At 35.6% G+C, this 18615-nt stretch overlaps 1 protein-coding gene across 2 annotated transcripts in view; it reads left to right on the top strand.

Annotated features, from left to right (window-relative positions):
• Positions 1-18615, top strand: part of LOC134227150 (fez family zinc finger protein erm) — a 38668-nt gene that overhangs the window by 9970 nt on the left and 10083 nt on the right. The window contains exons 1-2 of one of the 2 annotated variants that reach the window (XM_062708450.1): positions 6644-6793; positions 6866-7651. In XM_062708450.1, coding sequence (XP_062564434.1) covers positions 6772-6793; positions 6866-7651 — 808 coding nt within the window. In that variant the 5' untranslated portion in view covers positions 6644-6771. Of the gene's footprint in view, positions 1-6643; positions 6794-6865; positions 7652-18615 lie in introns of those variants that run through there. The other variant, XM_062708451.1, reaches the window with a different exon arrangement.

The raw sequence follows: 18615 nt of genomic DNA, 5'->3' as shown, positions 1-18615 counted from the left end.
CTAGTCCCAATCAAAACATTTGTTATTCTCTGTGCAAGAACAGCTGATCTGGTCATAATGGAGTAGCAACTACGGGCAGTCAATCAAGCTCAAGGTTTACTGAAAATGAAGTCCTAGCTGGCTTTTTTACAGCAAAAGACTATAAGAGCGAACAGGCTGTTGGTACTGTTTGACTATCAATGTAAGAATAAGAAGGTAGAGAAACCATTAGACATATGAACATTATTTAGATAAAAATGGATAAATGACTCCTCAATAAACCATGTTGAAATATTTTTTTATTTTTTCCCTATATGTGCGCTTTTCATTATTTGCATGGAGTATGGCCACATAGGTTCTAGACTACAATCCATATCTCAAAAGCTTTTTGGACGAAGCAACAGTTAGAGCCTAAAGTCTTTTGCAGCAGTCTGTTAGAATGTTAGAACGCAATGCTTATTATAAAATAACTTAATTGGTATTTGAAATAATGTTGAACATTGTATGTACCAAGAAACTATTCTCTTCGTTCAAATAAATTACATTTTTACATAATATGAGCAATTTTTTTCATAATAGTGCTCAAAACATTATCAGGTACAATGTTCTGAAAACTCATATGTGAATATGTACATTATGTGGAAGAAATTGATTTGAAAATTGTACTGAGGGTAACCACTTTCCCTTCGATGGGACTCGAGTCCACGACCCTCAGTCTCATCGGAGGGAAAGTGGTTACCTCCAATACATTTTTCAAATCAATATCTTCAAAACATTGTAAATTATAATGTACAAGTCGGATGGTTTAATACCCGGAATATGGAATATAGGCAATTCACTTTGATTGCATATTATCAGGTACTTTTTAGTTTTCCGGGAAAATTTTGGAGAACCTACCGGGAAAACCGGGAAAAACCCGGGAATTTATTTTGTCGACAAGAGTGGTCACCCTGTTATAGCCTTAGCTTGAAAAATAGATTAGGCTAGGGCTCGGTTTGGTAGATCTCACACCGTAAAACACTAACATAGCAATAAAATCAATTCCTTGCCCAATAAGCTTTAAAATGCCTGAATCGCTTCTTTTCAATACTTAGAATCAATTTGTAGAGCGGATTCATGTATAATATCGGTAATTGCCTATTCAGATTACGCCATTTATTATAATTAATATCATAATAAAGATCAACTTGATGCTAATACACTACATTAATTTCTTTCTCCGCTTCAACACGATATTCATTAAGATAAATGTTATAATCTGAATAGACTGTAAGTCTCTTTCACTCAAAAAATCATAAACTTTGTTTTGTGGCATATTAATAAGTACCTCAATCGGCATTATTCGTTAATCAATTTTGTCATACAATTTATCTGCAGGAACGAAAAGTGATTGTAGTGTGCGCTGTTAGAGTATGAACGAGTAAACTTTTGTTTCGTTAAAATATCAACAGAGTTTTACAGTTAGTGAAAAGTTATTATGTAGTTTTAAAAATGCATAATTTGAACAGCATCTCCAGAAAATTGAAAGTGTTACAAGTGCATCATGATTATTAACTGGAAGTTGATCCGATTCTAGCCACCGAAGGTGGCTCAAAAGACACTTATTCAAACTTTTTTGATGGGCCACCCTCTTGTTCCGTTTTATTCCGTTGACGCCCATGATGCAATGGACACAATTTCAATTATATGGAAAAATGTATGGAGATACAACGAAAAACAGTTGTTTCGAGCCAGATCGATGACACCAGTTACAATAAATAATTATGATTCTCATTCAGTTCTTGCATAATTAAATACAGCGAAAGCCACGAGAAGATTGGAGTTTATCAGGCAAAGTTATAAGCATTTTACTGACGTGTTGTATGAGATCAATTCTCTGTGAAATAAAAGGTCGATTTATATTTTGACGTAGGACTACGTCTGTCTTTTCTATTGCTTTACGATTGCGAAAATCAGTTACCGTCACGAAAATATGATAGACTTTAAACTTTAATATCTCAGCCATTTCTCGATGGATTTATCAATTTTTTTGGACCATTCGATCAAGGATGAGTCAACGCTTCTTTGTATTTATATGAAAATATTGATTTTCAACCATTTATTATCGAAAATTTATAAAAAGTTTAGAATTAGGTAAACCAACCAATCACGTACATGCATCACTAGCACAGACATCAAAAATCAATCACATGCGGATTTGGATCCAATCCTCAGTTTGAATAAGATTTTACGCAGAGCGGACGCATCAAAGCGATCGCAGCGGAGCGGACACAGCATCACGGAGGCGCTGGTAACATTTTCAACGGAAATGCATTACATTGGTGGTGGTCCTCGGTGTGTTGCTGCAGATCATTCAACCTCAACGAACCAGCATTTTATATGAAGAAAGGGTTGACTATGAAAATAGCACTGTTGCGATCTCGTGCCGCCAGTGGCGATGCTTTTATTACATTATTGGGAAAGCGCATTGAAGAAAGAAAATTGGTTCTTCTCAGGACTAGCATTTTCCGAACAAAAAGATTTAATTGCGAAAATGAACTGTTTCTGTGGCATCGGCATTTGGCGTGGAAGTTTGGTTTCTGTTAGTGATTATATCCATTCAAATTTACGGGCTTAATTTATTGAATACAAGAAAGCTGCTTTCTGGCGCGCGACCCATTTTGTTCGGGATTCCGCAAAGAGCGGTTTAACCATTTATAAGGCAGTGGCAACTATATTGCCACCAACAAATTATATGTTTTTCTGTTTATTAACAAGAGCTCAACTTATTATTTCCCCCAGATAAATTTGAGCCAAAATAATTGCAATGTCAATTTGAGAACGGTTTTTTACGAACAGATCGTAAGTTTCGAGTGGAAAATGGATTTTCAGTTATAATTCGTTGGAAAATGACGTCAAAGATATACTTTTTCCCATTGGTAATAATTATTTTAAATCTCACGTGTTAGTTTATGGCGTGATTAGCGTGAAAATACTTTGCCTTTCTTGTATATTTGGTTTTTGGATTCTTGACAAAATTGCTTGCGAAAAAAGTGCAAAACAATTTTTTTTCACTTATGATGCGTTTTCCAACTAGGACTCTTCGCTAAAAAATGTAACGTGCCTTTGTTTTGATTTGTTTTACGTAAAACCTAATTTTTTAAAATCTCTTATTTATTTTTGTTGCATTTTTTCCCTCTTGAAAGGCAGTGGCAAATAACATTCTCCGACATTGCCTGCGGAATTCCCATCAAAACATCTCGCGCGCGCCGAAAAACCAGCTTTCTTATATCTAATGAAGTAATTCCATTAGCCCCGCCACTTCATTAATCGTTATGAGTGCACATTATATTCACACCCATATCAGATCACAAAGGGGCGGGGCTAACGGGCTTAATTTTTTGCATACAAAAAAGCTGCTGTTCGGCGCACGCGAGCCATTTTGATCGAGATTCCACAAAGAGCAGCTTCAATGCAGCGGAGCGGACACAGCAGCACGAAGGCGTGGGTGGCAGTGGCATTGCGGAAAATTTATTCCAAATTTTGGCGGTCGGACAGTTTCAACGTAAAATTCCGACAAGCGTTTGGATGCAGTTAGTTATTGGAAAGGCTCATTGGGAAATGAAAAATGGTTCTTCTCGTGACCAACATTTTATGGAAAGAAAGAGTTGATTGCGAAAATAGACTGTTTCGGTTACATAGGGTTTGGCGTGGTAGCTTGGTTGCTGTTAGTGATTCCATCCATTCAAATTTACTGCATCATCTTCCTCCGACGCGCTATCAAATTCGCTATTTACGATTGAGTTTTGCACTTTGAAGAAAGTTTCTTTCGGATAGTCGGATCAACCTTCTTTTGTATAAAATCAATGGAGACGCCACCTCTGTGGAAACTATCTACAGCAACCACCCATCGGTGAACGTCGCTCGGACAGACAGATGCCAAGAGATAATGTTTGGTAATATGAAGAAACTTCGTCTTGAGTCAAATTGCTGTTATTATTCTTCGCAACAATACGCATCTTAGATAACCAACATCTCATAACGAAATTTAGAATCTTGCGAGGAAATTTCATAAGATTTTTAGAATTTGTCATTCTTCGAACGGTCCGTTATCTGCTGCGGAATCCCGATCAAAATGGCCCGCGCGCGCCGAGAAGCAGCTTTCTTATATCTAATGAATTAATTCCATTAGCCCCGCCCCTTCATTAATCGTTATGAGTGCACATTTTATTTACACCTATATCAGATCACAAAGGGGCGAGGCTAACGGGCTTAATTTATTAAATACAAGAAAGCTGTTGTTCGGCGCGCGCGCGAGCCATTTTGATCGGGATTCCACAGAGAGCGGTTCGACATTCGATGCAGCGGAGCGGACACAGCACGAAGGCGTGGGTGGCAGTGGCAATGCGGAAAATTTATTCAAAATTTTGGAGGTTAGCGAAAAATCATCAAGTGGCGGTCGGACAGTTTCAACGCAAGGTGCCGACAAGCGTTTGGATGCAGTTAGTTATTGGAAAGGCGCATTGGGAAATGAAAAATGGTTCTTCTCAGGACCAACATTTTATGGAAAGAAAGAGTTAATTGCGAAAATGGATTGTTTCGGTGGCATCGGGTTATCATTGTTATACAGTCGCCTCTCCACATCTCAATATTGAAGGGACCATCGAGATAGGGAGAGATTGAGGAATGGAAGGGAAATTGAAATGGGTACCGTCAACTGGGGGGAAGATGATCATTTTTAAGACAAAACATGCAATAACAATGTGTGTTTACATTTTAAATCGAAACAAATATTTTCAAAACATGTACTGCTATACGTTGCAATAATCAACAACTTTAGTTTTCTGAAATGCATTCGCATTTATTAAAATAAATTAAATTATCACACATTTTTTGAGTAATCTGGTTTGGGGTGAAGTTGATCAAGACAGCTCTACTAAAATCATTATGACCTAGTAGCGAAAATACACTAGGTTATTTGTATGAATGTTGAATTTACTACGTAAAGAAGTCTACGAAGTCAATATTTGAAACGAAAATAGCGTCATTTATGACTATCTCTCTCTTTCTTCCACAAAATACATTTTCATGATTATAATCGAAACACTCGGATTTCTACCTAGTGGTAACATTACTTGAACGGAGAATATTGTTGACTACCGTTTCATAAAAAAATTTGGCACTTTTGACTGACACATCAAATGATCCTCTTCACCTCAATGATCATCTTCCCCCCAGTTGATGGTACTAGATCCAAAAAAGCTCGTTGCTATGAAAAACGACAACAAAACAAATGTCGAGATAGGGAGAGACATCGAGATATAGAACATCGAGATGTGGAGAGTCGACTGTAGTTATATCATCTAACATACAAAGTGCCTTTCTGAATGATCGTCTTGAAGCCTCACGTCTCCAAGCTTAATTAACTGACAAAATCCAATATGTACTATTACAAAAAAGCTTTTGGGAGGAAGAGCATAGAGGAAAACAACTTTTCCCACATGGGCGTTTTTTATTATTAGACGAGACGAGATACGAACTAGCGTGGTCGATTAAGGTCACTCCTGACGGAATCCAATTTTCAAACTACTCGCGTTTTCAAGGGCACACCAATCGATACGGAAGCAATGCACAACTGTCATTTTTATTTTTTCACGCATGCTGCGACGCAGCAAAGCAAAGTTTACATCCGCATAGTAAACTTTGAGGACACGAATAGTGATGCGTTTCAAATGCATAGCTATTCTTCCTGCAATTTGGCCGGCAGATAAAGATTATGTATCTGAAAAAATATCGCCACCATTTAGTTGACCTACTTTCTAAATAGACCATTCCTCCAGATGATCAAGCTCCACATCTTTCAAATAGATGGATTGAGATTTTGTTTTTCAAGCATTATTAGTAATGAAACATAAAAACTTTTTAAATTGACCTCTAATACGAATGTTCCGTTTGATTCGTGTTCCCGGAAAGACCAAGCTATGCTTTTTCGACTAACCTGTGTCCCTTATGTGACTTTATTCGCTGGAATCTTAAACTAAAACATACTAAAACACCATTCTGGGTCAATTATAAATGCAGTCTATTATGGTGAATCGTACGATATGAAAATAGTAGGAAACTATTTTTTTTTGTAATGTGATTTACTTCCGATCCTTTGAATGATTGCTTAAATCACGTTTCTGTGTGCTTTTCGAGTAGTTGTTCCATTATTATGCTTCTATTATGCATTATGCTTCTATAATCATAATATTTTCAAAAGAGACTTTTTGCGCTCCAAATATTTGTTTTCGATTGTTCAAACTATTATTTAGGTATGTTATGAATTATAGTTAACAAACCAAAAATATGTCACATTTCTAATTCTCATCTTTAAACTACACCACTGTTTGTTCAACATCAGCAACGAGATGGTTGTGACGAAAAGCGACCCCGGCAACGGGCAGGCGACGGAGAAAAGGACGTGGGAAAAAGGAGCCAGGTAGTTGATTTTCTTCGAGCCTGCTCCCATCCTATGCTTCTCCAACTCCTTTTTTACGATTTTGTTATTCTACTCCTACGCTGCGCGCCTTTTTCCACATTGAGTGGCGGGTGTGGTGTGGGTGTCTCTGAGTACAGGAAAACCGTGCTCCAACTATAGTGGAAGAAAAACGGAACGGAAAATGTAAAAAAAAACTTGAATGGAATATATATTTAGAACCTTTTTTCCCTTGGCAATGGCGGTTGGATTGGATGGGTTGGATGGCAGAGAAAACTTGGGCGGAAAGCATTTTACGTTAGGCTCTGACTGGGGAAACACACCTCTTGTTCGCGATGAAGGCTTTTGCGAAAAATAGTTAGTACCAAAGAAACAAACCTAGGCAAACTGAACTTAAACAATTTACTTTTTTCTCTACTGAAATTTCAGATCTCAAAATGAATTTCTCACCTTTTGGAACGCATTTTCCTGGAACGATTCCAGGAATCCATCAATTTACGAGTAGTGGGCTGGTCACCAGTGTACCCTCTAGCTCTCATGACAGCAACAATCGATATCACACCATCAATTCTAACGTGAACATGGCCCACTTCAACCAATCTCATGGGCCCATATTGGGAAAATTTCGCCCGGAGGATATTACATCCAACGTGGGAAATTCAAACAAATATAACGGTCAACACAGCACAACGGTGCTGCCTGCAACCACATCAAGTGCTCAGTACACGATTCCCTATAGTCAACATTCCGACGTGAACGACATCAAGCAACGGAACATGTATCCGCAATCAACGATCGCCAGTACCACAATCGGTTCTACTCAACCTCAGGAAATATCCCAAGACATCAGCGCCTTGCTCCAGCAAGCGGACAGCAAACGAGTCCTGCAGAACTCAAGCTGGCAGTCGCTCGCTCCGGGTGCATCCGTTGCCGACTACCTCTCACACCTTCCGGGCACGGCCCTCCCACTCTCGCTTCATCACTTCTTGAAATATTCAGCAGAGAACATCAAAAAGGAAACGCAAAATCCTCTCTCATCCCTCGAGATGTCGCAGACACAGTCGCAGAACGTGAACGGTGCCAACCAGCACTCGAATGGGATGATTCTGCCAGCGTCGCAAGCCATCGCAAGCATCCTCGGCCATCAGAACCAGATCGGTGTCGGGCAGGCACAGCAGCATCAGCAACAACAGCAGCAACTGCACAGTCAACAAGGTAGGTTTGGCACGTAGTGATTGTTATACGGTTTTTATTGAAAGTAGCGCCAATAATTGAAAGGGGTGGTTGGTTGATAAGCATATGCAGTATCGCGTCCAAACCAAAGCAGTTTACAGGCTTTTGAGTGTTTGTTTGGGTACATGTCTCTGTTTGCGTGTCAAAGGTCCAGGTAATCAAAGTATAAAGCGCCCCCATTTGGGTGGACAATCATTCAACTGAGAATCCGTAAGAAAATACCTAAATGCGGTCGTTACGATCTTTCGATTTCCAAACATAACATCTGTTGTTTTATTAACAGAAAATCAAAACCGATATTGGTATTCGCGATGTTCATAGCTTGAAATGAACGTAACTGATTAGGCTCAACTTTGCCAACTCTGAAACTAGAAGTTTATCAACTATAATGCCGGCAATCTATCGATAAAATGGGATTTCAGCGCAATCCGCCTGTACCGAATCGAGATATTGAATGTATGGATTTTTTTCCAATTGTGCTCTATTTTGGGTGGAATTATTTGCCGTTCGGTTCCGTTCACCAACACTGCAGCATCGTATTATGGGCAAATAAATATAGTGCACTTTTAAAGGGTGCAACTAACAAGCGATGTATTACAAATCTCATCAAAAATATTTAAAATTCAGCTAGAACATCTTACTTTAAGGAGACACGGGAAGCACGAACAATCATAAAATAGTCATCATTTTCATCATTGAATGTTTAATTTTTGATGATACATTTACAGTTATATCAAACAACTGAAAACCGTAAGTGCCGTGTAGTGCCTCCCCAAGTCACCCTAAAAATGGATACAAAACATGCAAATATAATAAACTTTCATTGCAGCTTATTTTGTTTGATTAGTTCGTATTCATTATTGAACATCTGCACGCAGCTTTATTATCTGAATTAGATTTCTAAAATTTGAAATGTGGTCGTATGTGACGAATCATCTGTTCTGGACTGTTATTAATTTATGGGCAGTGTTAACAAGTTATACTTTTGAAGAGCCCCCAGATGGCAGTAATCGTAAATGTGTGTGCTTTCCAAATAGGTATATAACATAATCAGGTGGTCAACTGATTTAAATTTTGGACGAAATGTCAGAAATGGAGCTGCGTGCGGTTTTCAAAACTTTCGATCTACAAATTTGAATAACATTAAAACACAAACGTGATCAACTGAAACTAAAGTAGCTACAATGAAACTTTATTAGCTTTTCTAGTTGCTACATAGGTCAAATTTAACAGAAAGGTGTGCAAGTTTATCAAATTTTTACTTTCAATTTTGATAATTCGTGCGTGTGTGTTACGTGTTTAAAAAAATATTATCGCGGCAATAGCACTAGTTTATGTTTTCGATGAATCCTGGTAAAAAATTTGCGGGAATGTTGGTAAGCTTTTATACTGAGATATCAATTTTTATTAAGAAAATTATTTTGAGCTTTTTAGTGGAATGTCTTCCCTTGTCATAAGACGAGTTTGTACAATCCCATTGAAATTCTACCACTTAATTGTATCTTGTCAGATACGTATTTCGACCTCAACAGTAAGGCCGTCTTCAGTGTCTCGTACTTGACTAGACTTGTTTTTGTTACTAAGATTTTGAAAAAAAAATGATCAAATTCAATAATTTATTCTACTAATAGCTCAGTTGTTAGATTTACTGCTAAAAATTTGCTAAAGTAAAATTAAGTAATAAAAGTCTGCGGCTAAAGTGGAATTTTTATTATCGTACAATTTGGGCCGAGGGTGTATTAGGTTGAATAAAACTTTTTTTTTAATCTGGGTGGCCTAATGCCGCAGAAAACTTAAAGAACCATTGAATAAAAAATGTTTTTGGTAAAAACGTAAGCAAATGTTCTCAAGCAAATCATAAAAATTTGAACTGGAGAAAGTTTTTCATAGGCAGTGTTGTAAAATGTCATTTGCATTCGTACGCGAGGCAAAATTTCATTCAAATGACATTATGTCAAGTGACAAGTGACATTTTGGAGAGATTACACTCTCTAGCTTCAGATGGTATACAGTCACTCTCAAAATTGAGCGTACAGCATGGATTAGATGAATATATTCGTAAATTCCAAAGGGATTTAATTGTTGGCTCGGTTGTTTTTAATGCATTTCAATATTCATCCCTTCCTTCAATGTATGCGTACATAAAATGGTTGAAATGTTTTCTCTAAAGTTCATTTATTTGAAAATAATCTCAAAATACGCCTATTAGATGTGACAAAATTGAGCGTACAGCTAATGTTTTTCTATAAAATTTCTTATTATAAACACGATTAATGTATTTTAATATTGTTTTTTCGTGATTATATTTATAATAATGAACATCCGCTACTTAAACATTCAATGTTTTGAAATTAAATCATGTTTTGGTTAGAATGGCGAACAAGTGAGAGGTAAGAACATTGTTATTTAACAATTCTATGCTGCTGGGAAAAATATATGCTTTAAGGTATAGATTTCACCGGCATCGTGTCTTATATATGATAGATAATCGAAATCGAGCGAGACATACGATAAATTTGGGAAAATTTAGTCGGTAAATGATGAAAACAGATGTAAACATACAAAGAAAACGACAAATGTTGGGAACGGCATATTTCAAATTAAGTATAACTTTTTTTAAAAGTCGATGTATAGGTAGCTTATAAGCTCAGGACACTCATTAATAATAATATTAATAAAAGAGGAGCACACGGATACATTATAAGATGTCATTTTATATTTGAAGGCTCAGTCACCGTATGAACAAATTTGGTTGAATCATTTAGATATCATTAAATAAGCCGGCGAACTCTTAAAAAAGTTTATTTTTACTCGCCACATGGAAATCATCCAATTGTATCCCTTATGGTAACAGACCGTGGAGTTCAATCCAAATCAATCAAATCAATCAACGAAACTATCTTTTCAATATTCAATCAGAAGTGCTCTACTGGATTGAAAAGCTGTTTTTATGTTCGGTACCTTAACATGCACCTTGTACTTTTAGAATTTGACTGTGAATGATTGGATTCAATAATATTACTCTTAATGATAGACCTGAGACAATAATCGAGCTTTAAAACAAATTTAAGTTAAAGACATACTAAATTTAAATTATGTCATTCCTAACATTTGTCGTTTTCTCTGTATGTTTACATCTGTTTTCTTCATTTACCGACTGAATTTTGACAAATTAATCGTATGTCTCGCTCGATTTCGATTATCTATCATATATAAGACACGATGCCGGTGTAATCCATACCTTAAAGCATCTATTTTTCCCAGCAGCATAGAATTGCTAAATAGCAATGTTCTTACCTCTCACTTGTTCGCCATTTTAACCAAAACATGGTTTAATTTCAAAACATTGAATGTTTAAGTAGCGGATGCTTATTATTATAAATATAATCATGAAAAACAATATTGAAATACATTAATCGTGTTTATAATAAGAAATTTTATAGAGAAAAATTCGCTGTACGCTCAATTTTGTCACATCTAATAGGCGTATTTTGAGATTATTTTCAAATAAATGAACTTTAGAGAAAAAATTTCAACAATTTTATGTACGCATACATTAAAGGAAGGGATGAATATTGAAATGCATTAAAAACAACGGAGCTAACCATTTAATTTCCTTTGAAATTTTCGAATGTAGTCAACTAATCCATACTGTACGCTCAATTTTGAGAGTGACTGTATTTAGAGCAATGTACCCTTGGAAAAAATCAGAAGGGTTATATACAAGATACGACCGCCCGACGTTAACTACGTAAAACAGATTATAAGATAATTCATTTGATTGCCTATGTCACTGGTTTGAGCATGAGCTTAGAATGATTCAAATTTTGACCTTTTTGGCTCCCCTATGCTTGAACGATAACATTTGCTATTCTAATGAACCTCCTAAATTTTTAACGGAATTGGTTGTAATTTGACTGAGCATGAGCAGTTTGATACTTGAATGGAAATTACTATAGAAATCGCCCCTTATATGATCATTTTGTGTGGCGGCCCAACCCGAAGACTTCATAGAATATTTCCTAATATGTAAGACAGTCATTTTTCCGAAGCGATCGGATTGTTGCTCATTATTAATATTTATGTAATTCTTTTACGTGTTAAATTGATTTTCCCACGATTCAGTATTTCGCGAGTATGCACCGATCGCGCACCAATTACCGTCGACACTCTACATCTCGATATATCTCCCTATGTCCCTTTTCTCCGTCCCTACGAACTACATACATTTTTGCTTTTTGCATCTCGATAACCTCCCTATCTTGGTATCTCTATCTCGATGTGTTCTGATCATGTTTTATTCAGGATTCACTCTCTCTATGTCGATATATTCAAGTTTCTAGGCTACTAGACAACCTTGGGGCAATGGTAAACACATCAAACAGAAGAAATGACATTTGGTTTTTACCGTTTTTCATAGCAACGAGCTTTTTTCCATCTACTACCCATTTTAATTCCTCGATCTCTCCTTATCTCGATGGTCCCTTCAATATGGAGATGTGGAAAGGCGACTGTAATTAACTTTTTGCAATTTTTGATCATAATATCTGGTTTACAGTTCACTGTTGAGTCATAAAACGGCCTACTTTTCCATACCAACGAAATGGGTGCTTTAATGAACGTTATCAAATCAAATGGGTTGCATAATATTCATTACAACACTTATTTAGCTAACATCAGAACAGTAGTTACATGACTACATTTAGCTGAATTAGCTTGGGTAAGTGTTCAAATAGTGTATTCTCTGCGTCGCGTAATAAATGAAATAGTTCGATGGACATGACATCAAAAATTTCCAAAAGCAAGTACATCTATCGCTTCACGGTTTATCGAACTATGCAATGTGGCACGGCAACATGGAATCTCTGCTGATGTTACTAATTTCGAACAAAATTGACGTAATTCAAAATACGAAAAGAATTGAATGTGATAATTTAAAATTATCATTCAAAAAAAACCTGAATTCATTCCCCAGTGGTGATGATGCCTTTCTTCGACTATTACCTATTCGACTTAGAGTGGCTAATGCATCTCAAAGATAATTGCCTAATAAATGGCTATTAAATTCTTTGAAGTATTATTTTAAGGGGTGCTGCCCAAATAATAAGATAACCTTGTTTAAAGTTAATAATAAATTTTAATAGAACTTTTAAACTGGTGGCGAGTTTCCGAGTCTATTGATAAACAAATTTTAAAAACTCATTAAAAAATAAAGGCGCTATTAACTTCAAAATCTTACATGATTTCATGACGGTCCTCAATTTTGAAATATTGTACAAATTGTATCCCAGCCTTCCCGTTAGACGCGGTTTACGTCAAAATTGGCTTTATAATGTTAGTCTAGGATTGCCTTTTAACATAAACCTGTTTATGCATTTAGAGGGATTACAATGAAAATTTGAAGTATAATTATGTCCATCAGTGTAAGCTTTAAATAATTCTCGCTTAACTTTTCAAAAGGACCTAAGTAACATTTTTTTTATGAATTAATTTGAATAGCGCAATCAACAGAACAACATGAAAGCTATTGATTGCTGTATTCAAATTAATTCATGAAAAAAATTTACTTAGGTCCTTTTGAAAAGTTAAGCGAGAATTATTAGCAAGGGCGAAAGCACCTAAAGCACTTTTTTATAAACATTACCCTTTTGCTTCGACCACCGTCATGGCTTTGGTTCTTTTGTTCTAGTTTTTGTGCGAATCACCGCACAAAAGTAGAGCGCAAGAACCAACCGCACCATATGGCGGCCGTAACGAAACCCTGAAATTTTACTGGGTTTCTAAAGAATTGGGATTTTCAATGTTTTTACGTTAATATTCAATAGTTCCAATGGGCATAAAAAATTGCTGGAGAGTTTCCGATTCGATTGATAATAAAATCTCGAAAATTCATCGAAAGATAAAGGAGCTATTAGCGTTTGAAATCTATCCTAATTTCGTGACGGTCTCGAATTTGGAAATTTCCGTTTTACACCCTGTATCCGAGTCTTCCCCTTAGACGTAGTTTACGTCAAAATGTAGCACTACTCAAGCGTTATGCGTACATCTAAAATTATGAAGTAAATTTGGCTTCTGAAGAAAGTTATGAACAAATTAGTCAAATGGCATGCAGATGCCATTTTACAAGACTGTCATAGGTAATCAAATTTAAAAAGATTTATGCCCGAACATGCAATATAAACAAATATTTTTGGCGTGAGAATTTTATAATCCTAACTTAAAGTTTCTGAATCTTTGAATCCCTTCAATCTACATACAGTAAATTTTGGGCTTCAAACATCTCGATATTACGCGATTACGTGTTGCAAGAAAAATTTGGATTCATAGAATAGCCAAACCACATTCCGAAAATGGTTACAAAATGCATGCTACGGGCTGTGTCTACACTGTGCTGTGTGGTCTATTTAGAACTTTGAAGAGGTAGAATGGTTTAGGATTATTTGATGGAATATGCTGTTATGATTGTCCAATAATGAGAAAATTGGAAATGTTTTAATGCAGTGGATTTGATTTGAGGACTAGCCAGGTTAGAACTGGCTAGCTCTGGCCAATATCATATTAATGATGACCGTCATGCTGAATCACAAGTTTAAATTCTCCGTTGCTTTGTAACCAAAAAACTTCCTCGACTGCAGATCAAGGGAGAAACATCAATTTTCAGTGCAAAACGTAAACAAACGAGCATAAATTCCATACAAAAATCCAAGACGGCTGAGTTAGGGATATTGACAAGTCAGAACACCCCCCAATAAATGCATCCTGCTCCCTATTTTGATATCTCTCTATTTCGATGTGTCTCGATCTTGTTCAGGATTCACTCCCCTTATGTCGAGATGTTCAAATTTAAAGGCTACTAGATTATCTTTGGACAATAACAAACACATCAACAACAAGGAATGACATTTGTTTTGTTGTCGTTTTTCATAGCAACAAGTTTTTGGGTTCTAGTCTTCTTCTTCGTCTTATTGGCATTACATCCCCACACTGGGACAGAGCCGCCTCGCAGCTTAGTGTTCATTAAGCACTTCCACAGTTATTAACTGGGAGGTTTCTAAGCCAAGTTACCATTTTCGCATTCGTATATCATGAGGCTAACACGATGATACTTTTATGCCCAGGGAAGTCGAGACAATTTCCAATCCGAAAATTGCCTAGACCGGCACCGGGAATCGAACCCAGCCACCCTTTTGGGTTCTAGTACCCACTTCAAATTTCCTTCCATTCCTTGATCTCTCCCTAATTTTGATGGTCCCTATAATATAGGCCTTATCACGAGACGTTTAAAATCAGCTGATTTTACCGTCAATTGACAGTTCTTCTATGAAAGTGACAGCTTCGGGTTTGCTGACCTGTTCAGCGGTTGTAAACAAGTGTCGGTGTTGAACTTAATCTGTAGATTAAAAAAACACATTAATAAAGAAATAAAAAAAAAAAAATGTAAACAAGTGCAGTCTCGGCAGTGTCACATGAAAAGGCCTATCGAGAGGTGGATATAATTTTCTCATCCCTGAGTCACGTTCAGTTTTGGTAAAAATATTGTACCGCTCATAAAAAAATTTACTCATCCACTCATTTTTAGTCGCAACGAAAAATACGCGAAAGATAGTCGCCTAAAAGCAACATACTTCCTGAAAAAAAGCTACTTCGATATTTTTTTTTTCAATTTGACAGCCACGTGGTGCATTCCGGCGATGAATGCTTGGATAGCACGTGCTATTTGTACTGCTAAAAAAATTTCACATCTATGAGAGCCTTGGAAAATGATCACAAAAGTTGTCATTTTGTTGCAAGGCACAATACCCAGATGTGCCATATACAGCGATTCAATGAAAAAGAATAGAGTCGAAAAAAAGAATCTTCGATTTTGCTCAAAATGTGTATGAACGATCTCTACCGAAAATTATTAGATCTGTATTTTTGTTTTGTTTCGCTCTTAAGGTTTCCATTTTCAGAATACGGTGTTCAAAAAAAAATTGGTGGTTAAAAAAAAAAATTTCAACCCCTCATAACTTTTTAACCAATAGGCCAATTTGCAACCTTTTGACATGAATAAAATGATTTTCAGTTATAGATTTTAGAAAAAAAATCGATTAAGGAAAAAAGGGAGCTTTGAAATCTTTAAATAATCAAAAAGTCTAATTTTTTGATTTTTAACCTTTTGGACCACAACGACTAGGGTCGGTGTACCAATTGTCGCCATACATAAGTGTGGGGTATTCAATGAGCTCGAAATAATTGATTGAATTTTGGGTAGTATTATTGTTTTGATTTATCAGACTATGTTGCTATTCCATGATAACAGTGTAAGCAAAATACAAGGTTCCTAATGATGGTAGGATGTGAGAAAGCTGTCATTAATTTTTGGCGGAAATCATCAGAATTCGTATGAAGGAGAAGAAGCATCAATCTACAAAAGCAAATGTGCTAGAAAGAGAAGATATACTCTGCAAAGGCGATATGGTGATAAAATGGAATTTTCTTAGGCATTCAGTGTTCGTTTCTTGAGGCAGAAGGATGCTGATTGTTTATCGGCGTCCGAAGCCTGTTTTCCACGTAAGAAGTGGACATTTTGGAATAGATTTGTTTGGCTACGACAATGCACAATTGGGAAATCCGATTTCAAAGGTGGAAAAGATTGATAACTTTCTTCACGAACAACTTACAGAAGAGATCAAGAGCTTATTCGAAAGGGAATTCTGCAAAGAATTCAGTGAGTGCTGTTTCATGGACGTGGAACGCTTCTGTATGTAGTTATCGAGCTCGTTTCGCCATAATGCCCCATATATCGCGAGTTTCCAAACTATTTGTCATTTTATCTTAACGACATTGTTCTAAAATTGTGTTTATCTCTTCACTGTGGATCCACAGAAAGGCACTAAATATATTTTGTTGATAAATGTTGGGAATTTAAGGGGTTTTGGGGTCAAATAAGCATCAAAGTGCATTTTATGTGCAATTTCCATGTATTGTGTAAAAAATAGTAATATTTACAGATAAGTGTTGATATTATTGTCTCAAAGTGTTGAGCAGATATTAACAAACGTTTGCCGAACAAAAATTAATGAAATAAATCGTTGCACAAATGTTTTATTTGGTTATTTATTGAGTAAAAACGATTTTTAAAAACTTTTGAATAGCACCGATGCCAAACATTTCCAAACCATACCCGATCGCACAACTAGACAAGAATAGTCATATGTTATGAGTCTTGATGTGATCATAGATAGGAGGTGATGGGAGACACACTTTTTTTTACCTTTTTGCCCAAATTCCCCTATGAAGCAATATAACTCAATGATTTTGAGCAAGGAAATGATGTAGTATTGTTAATTTAATTGATATTTTCCAATGATATAATTAAAATAACAAATAATCATATAATTTATTAAAAATATTGAATTATAGGGGATTTAGGGGTCATACAGCTCATTTAATGTAATTTTTTATTCAAAATAGCATAACATTTTTCACAGACGATGCACATAGAAGATAAAGTGCTTATTCGAGAGGGAGTTTTCCAAGAAATTCAGTGAGACATCTTTTATAGACGTGAGACACTTCTGTATGTAGTTATTAAGCTAGTTTTGCCCCAATGTCCCATACATCACAGTTTATCAAATTTTTCGTGCTTTTATCTTCCAAGTATTGTACTAAAGATGTGTTCTCCTCTTCATTATAGATCAATAGAAAAGCACTATACATGCTTTGTTTGTAAAAGTTGAAAATTTAAAGGATTTTGGGGTCAAATAAGTATTAAATTGCACTTTACGTGAATTTTTCATTTTTCAGTTACTAATGAAGTAAATCATTTCGCAAGTGTTTTGTTTTGTGATTTATTGGGTAAACCCCGATTTTTTAAATCTCATACCAAACCATACCCGTTTGCACAACTAGATAACAACTAGATTTTTAAATACATAATTAATGAATTTTTTCACTTATTTGTCCCAAAATGCCTTAAAAATCCATGTATAATGTAATATATGAATATTTGTTTTTTTTATGGTATCAATTTCTGTTAAAAAAAATTATGACAATAATATCAACTATTATCTGTAAATATCTGAATAATCAATAGGTTGTAGATTTCGCCAAAATTGACCATATGTAGAGCTACATCAATGCTTACAAGTTTTTAAATCACCGTAAATTAACCCTAAATGATCATTCGACGTAATATAGTGCAAATGACTTTTTGGGTACTATTATTTTTTACAGAGTACATGAAAAATTCACATAGATGTAGTTTGATGATTATTTGACCTAAAATCCCTTAAATTTCCAACATTTTCCAACAAAATATGTATAGTGCTTTTCTATTGATCTATAATGAAGAGGAGAACACATCTTTAGTACAATACTTGGAAGATAAAAGCACGAAAAATTTGATAATCTGTGATGTATGGGACATTGGGGCAAAACTAGCTTAATAACTACATACAGAAGTGTCTCACGTCTATAAAAGATGTCTCACTGAACTTCTTGGAAAACTCCCTCTTGAATAAGCACTTTATCTTCTATGTGCATCGTCTGTGAAAAATGTTATGCTATTTTGAATAAAAAATTACATTAAATGAGCTGTATGACCCCTAAGTTCCCTATAATTCAATATTTTTAATGAATTATATGATTATTTGTTATTTTAAATATATCATTGGAAAATATCAATTAAATTAACAATACTACATCATTTCCTTGCTCAAAATCATTGAGTTATATTGCTTCATAGGGGAATTTGGGCAAAAAGGTAAACAAAAGTGTATCTCCCATCACCTCCTATCTATGATCACATCAAGACTCATAACATATGACTATTCTTGTCTAGTTGTGCGATCGGGTATGGTTTGGAAATGTTTGGCATCGGTGCTATTCAAAAGTTTTTAAAAATCGTTTTTACTCAATAAATAACCAAATAAAACATTTGTGCAACGATTTATTTCATTAAT

The sequence above is a fragment of the Armigeres subalbatus genome, chromosome 3, assembly GCF_024139115.2.
Source record: "Armigeres subalbatus isolate Guangzhou_Male chromosome 3, GZ_Asu_2, whole genome shotgun sequence".
NCBI classification, from domain to species: domain Eukaryota; kingdom Metazoa; phylum Arthropoda; class Insecta; order Diptera; family Culicidae; genus Armigeres; species Armigeres subalbatus.
Note: the sequence above shows the minus strand (reverse complement) of the source record. Positions and strands in the feature narration are given on the sequence as shown.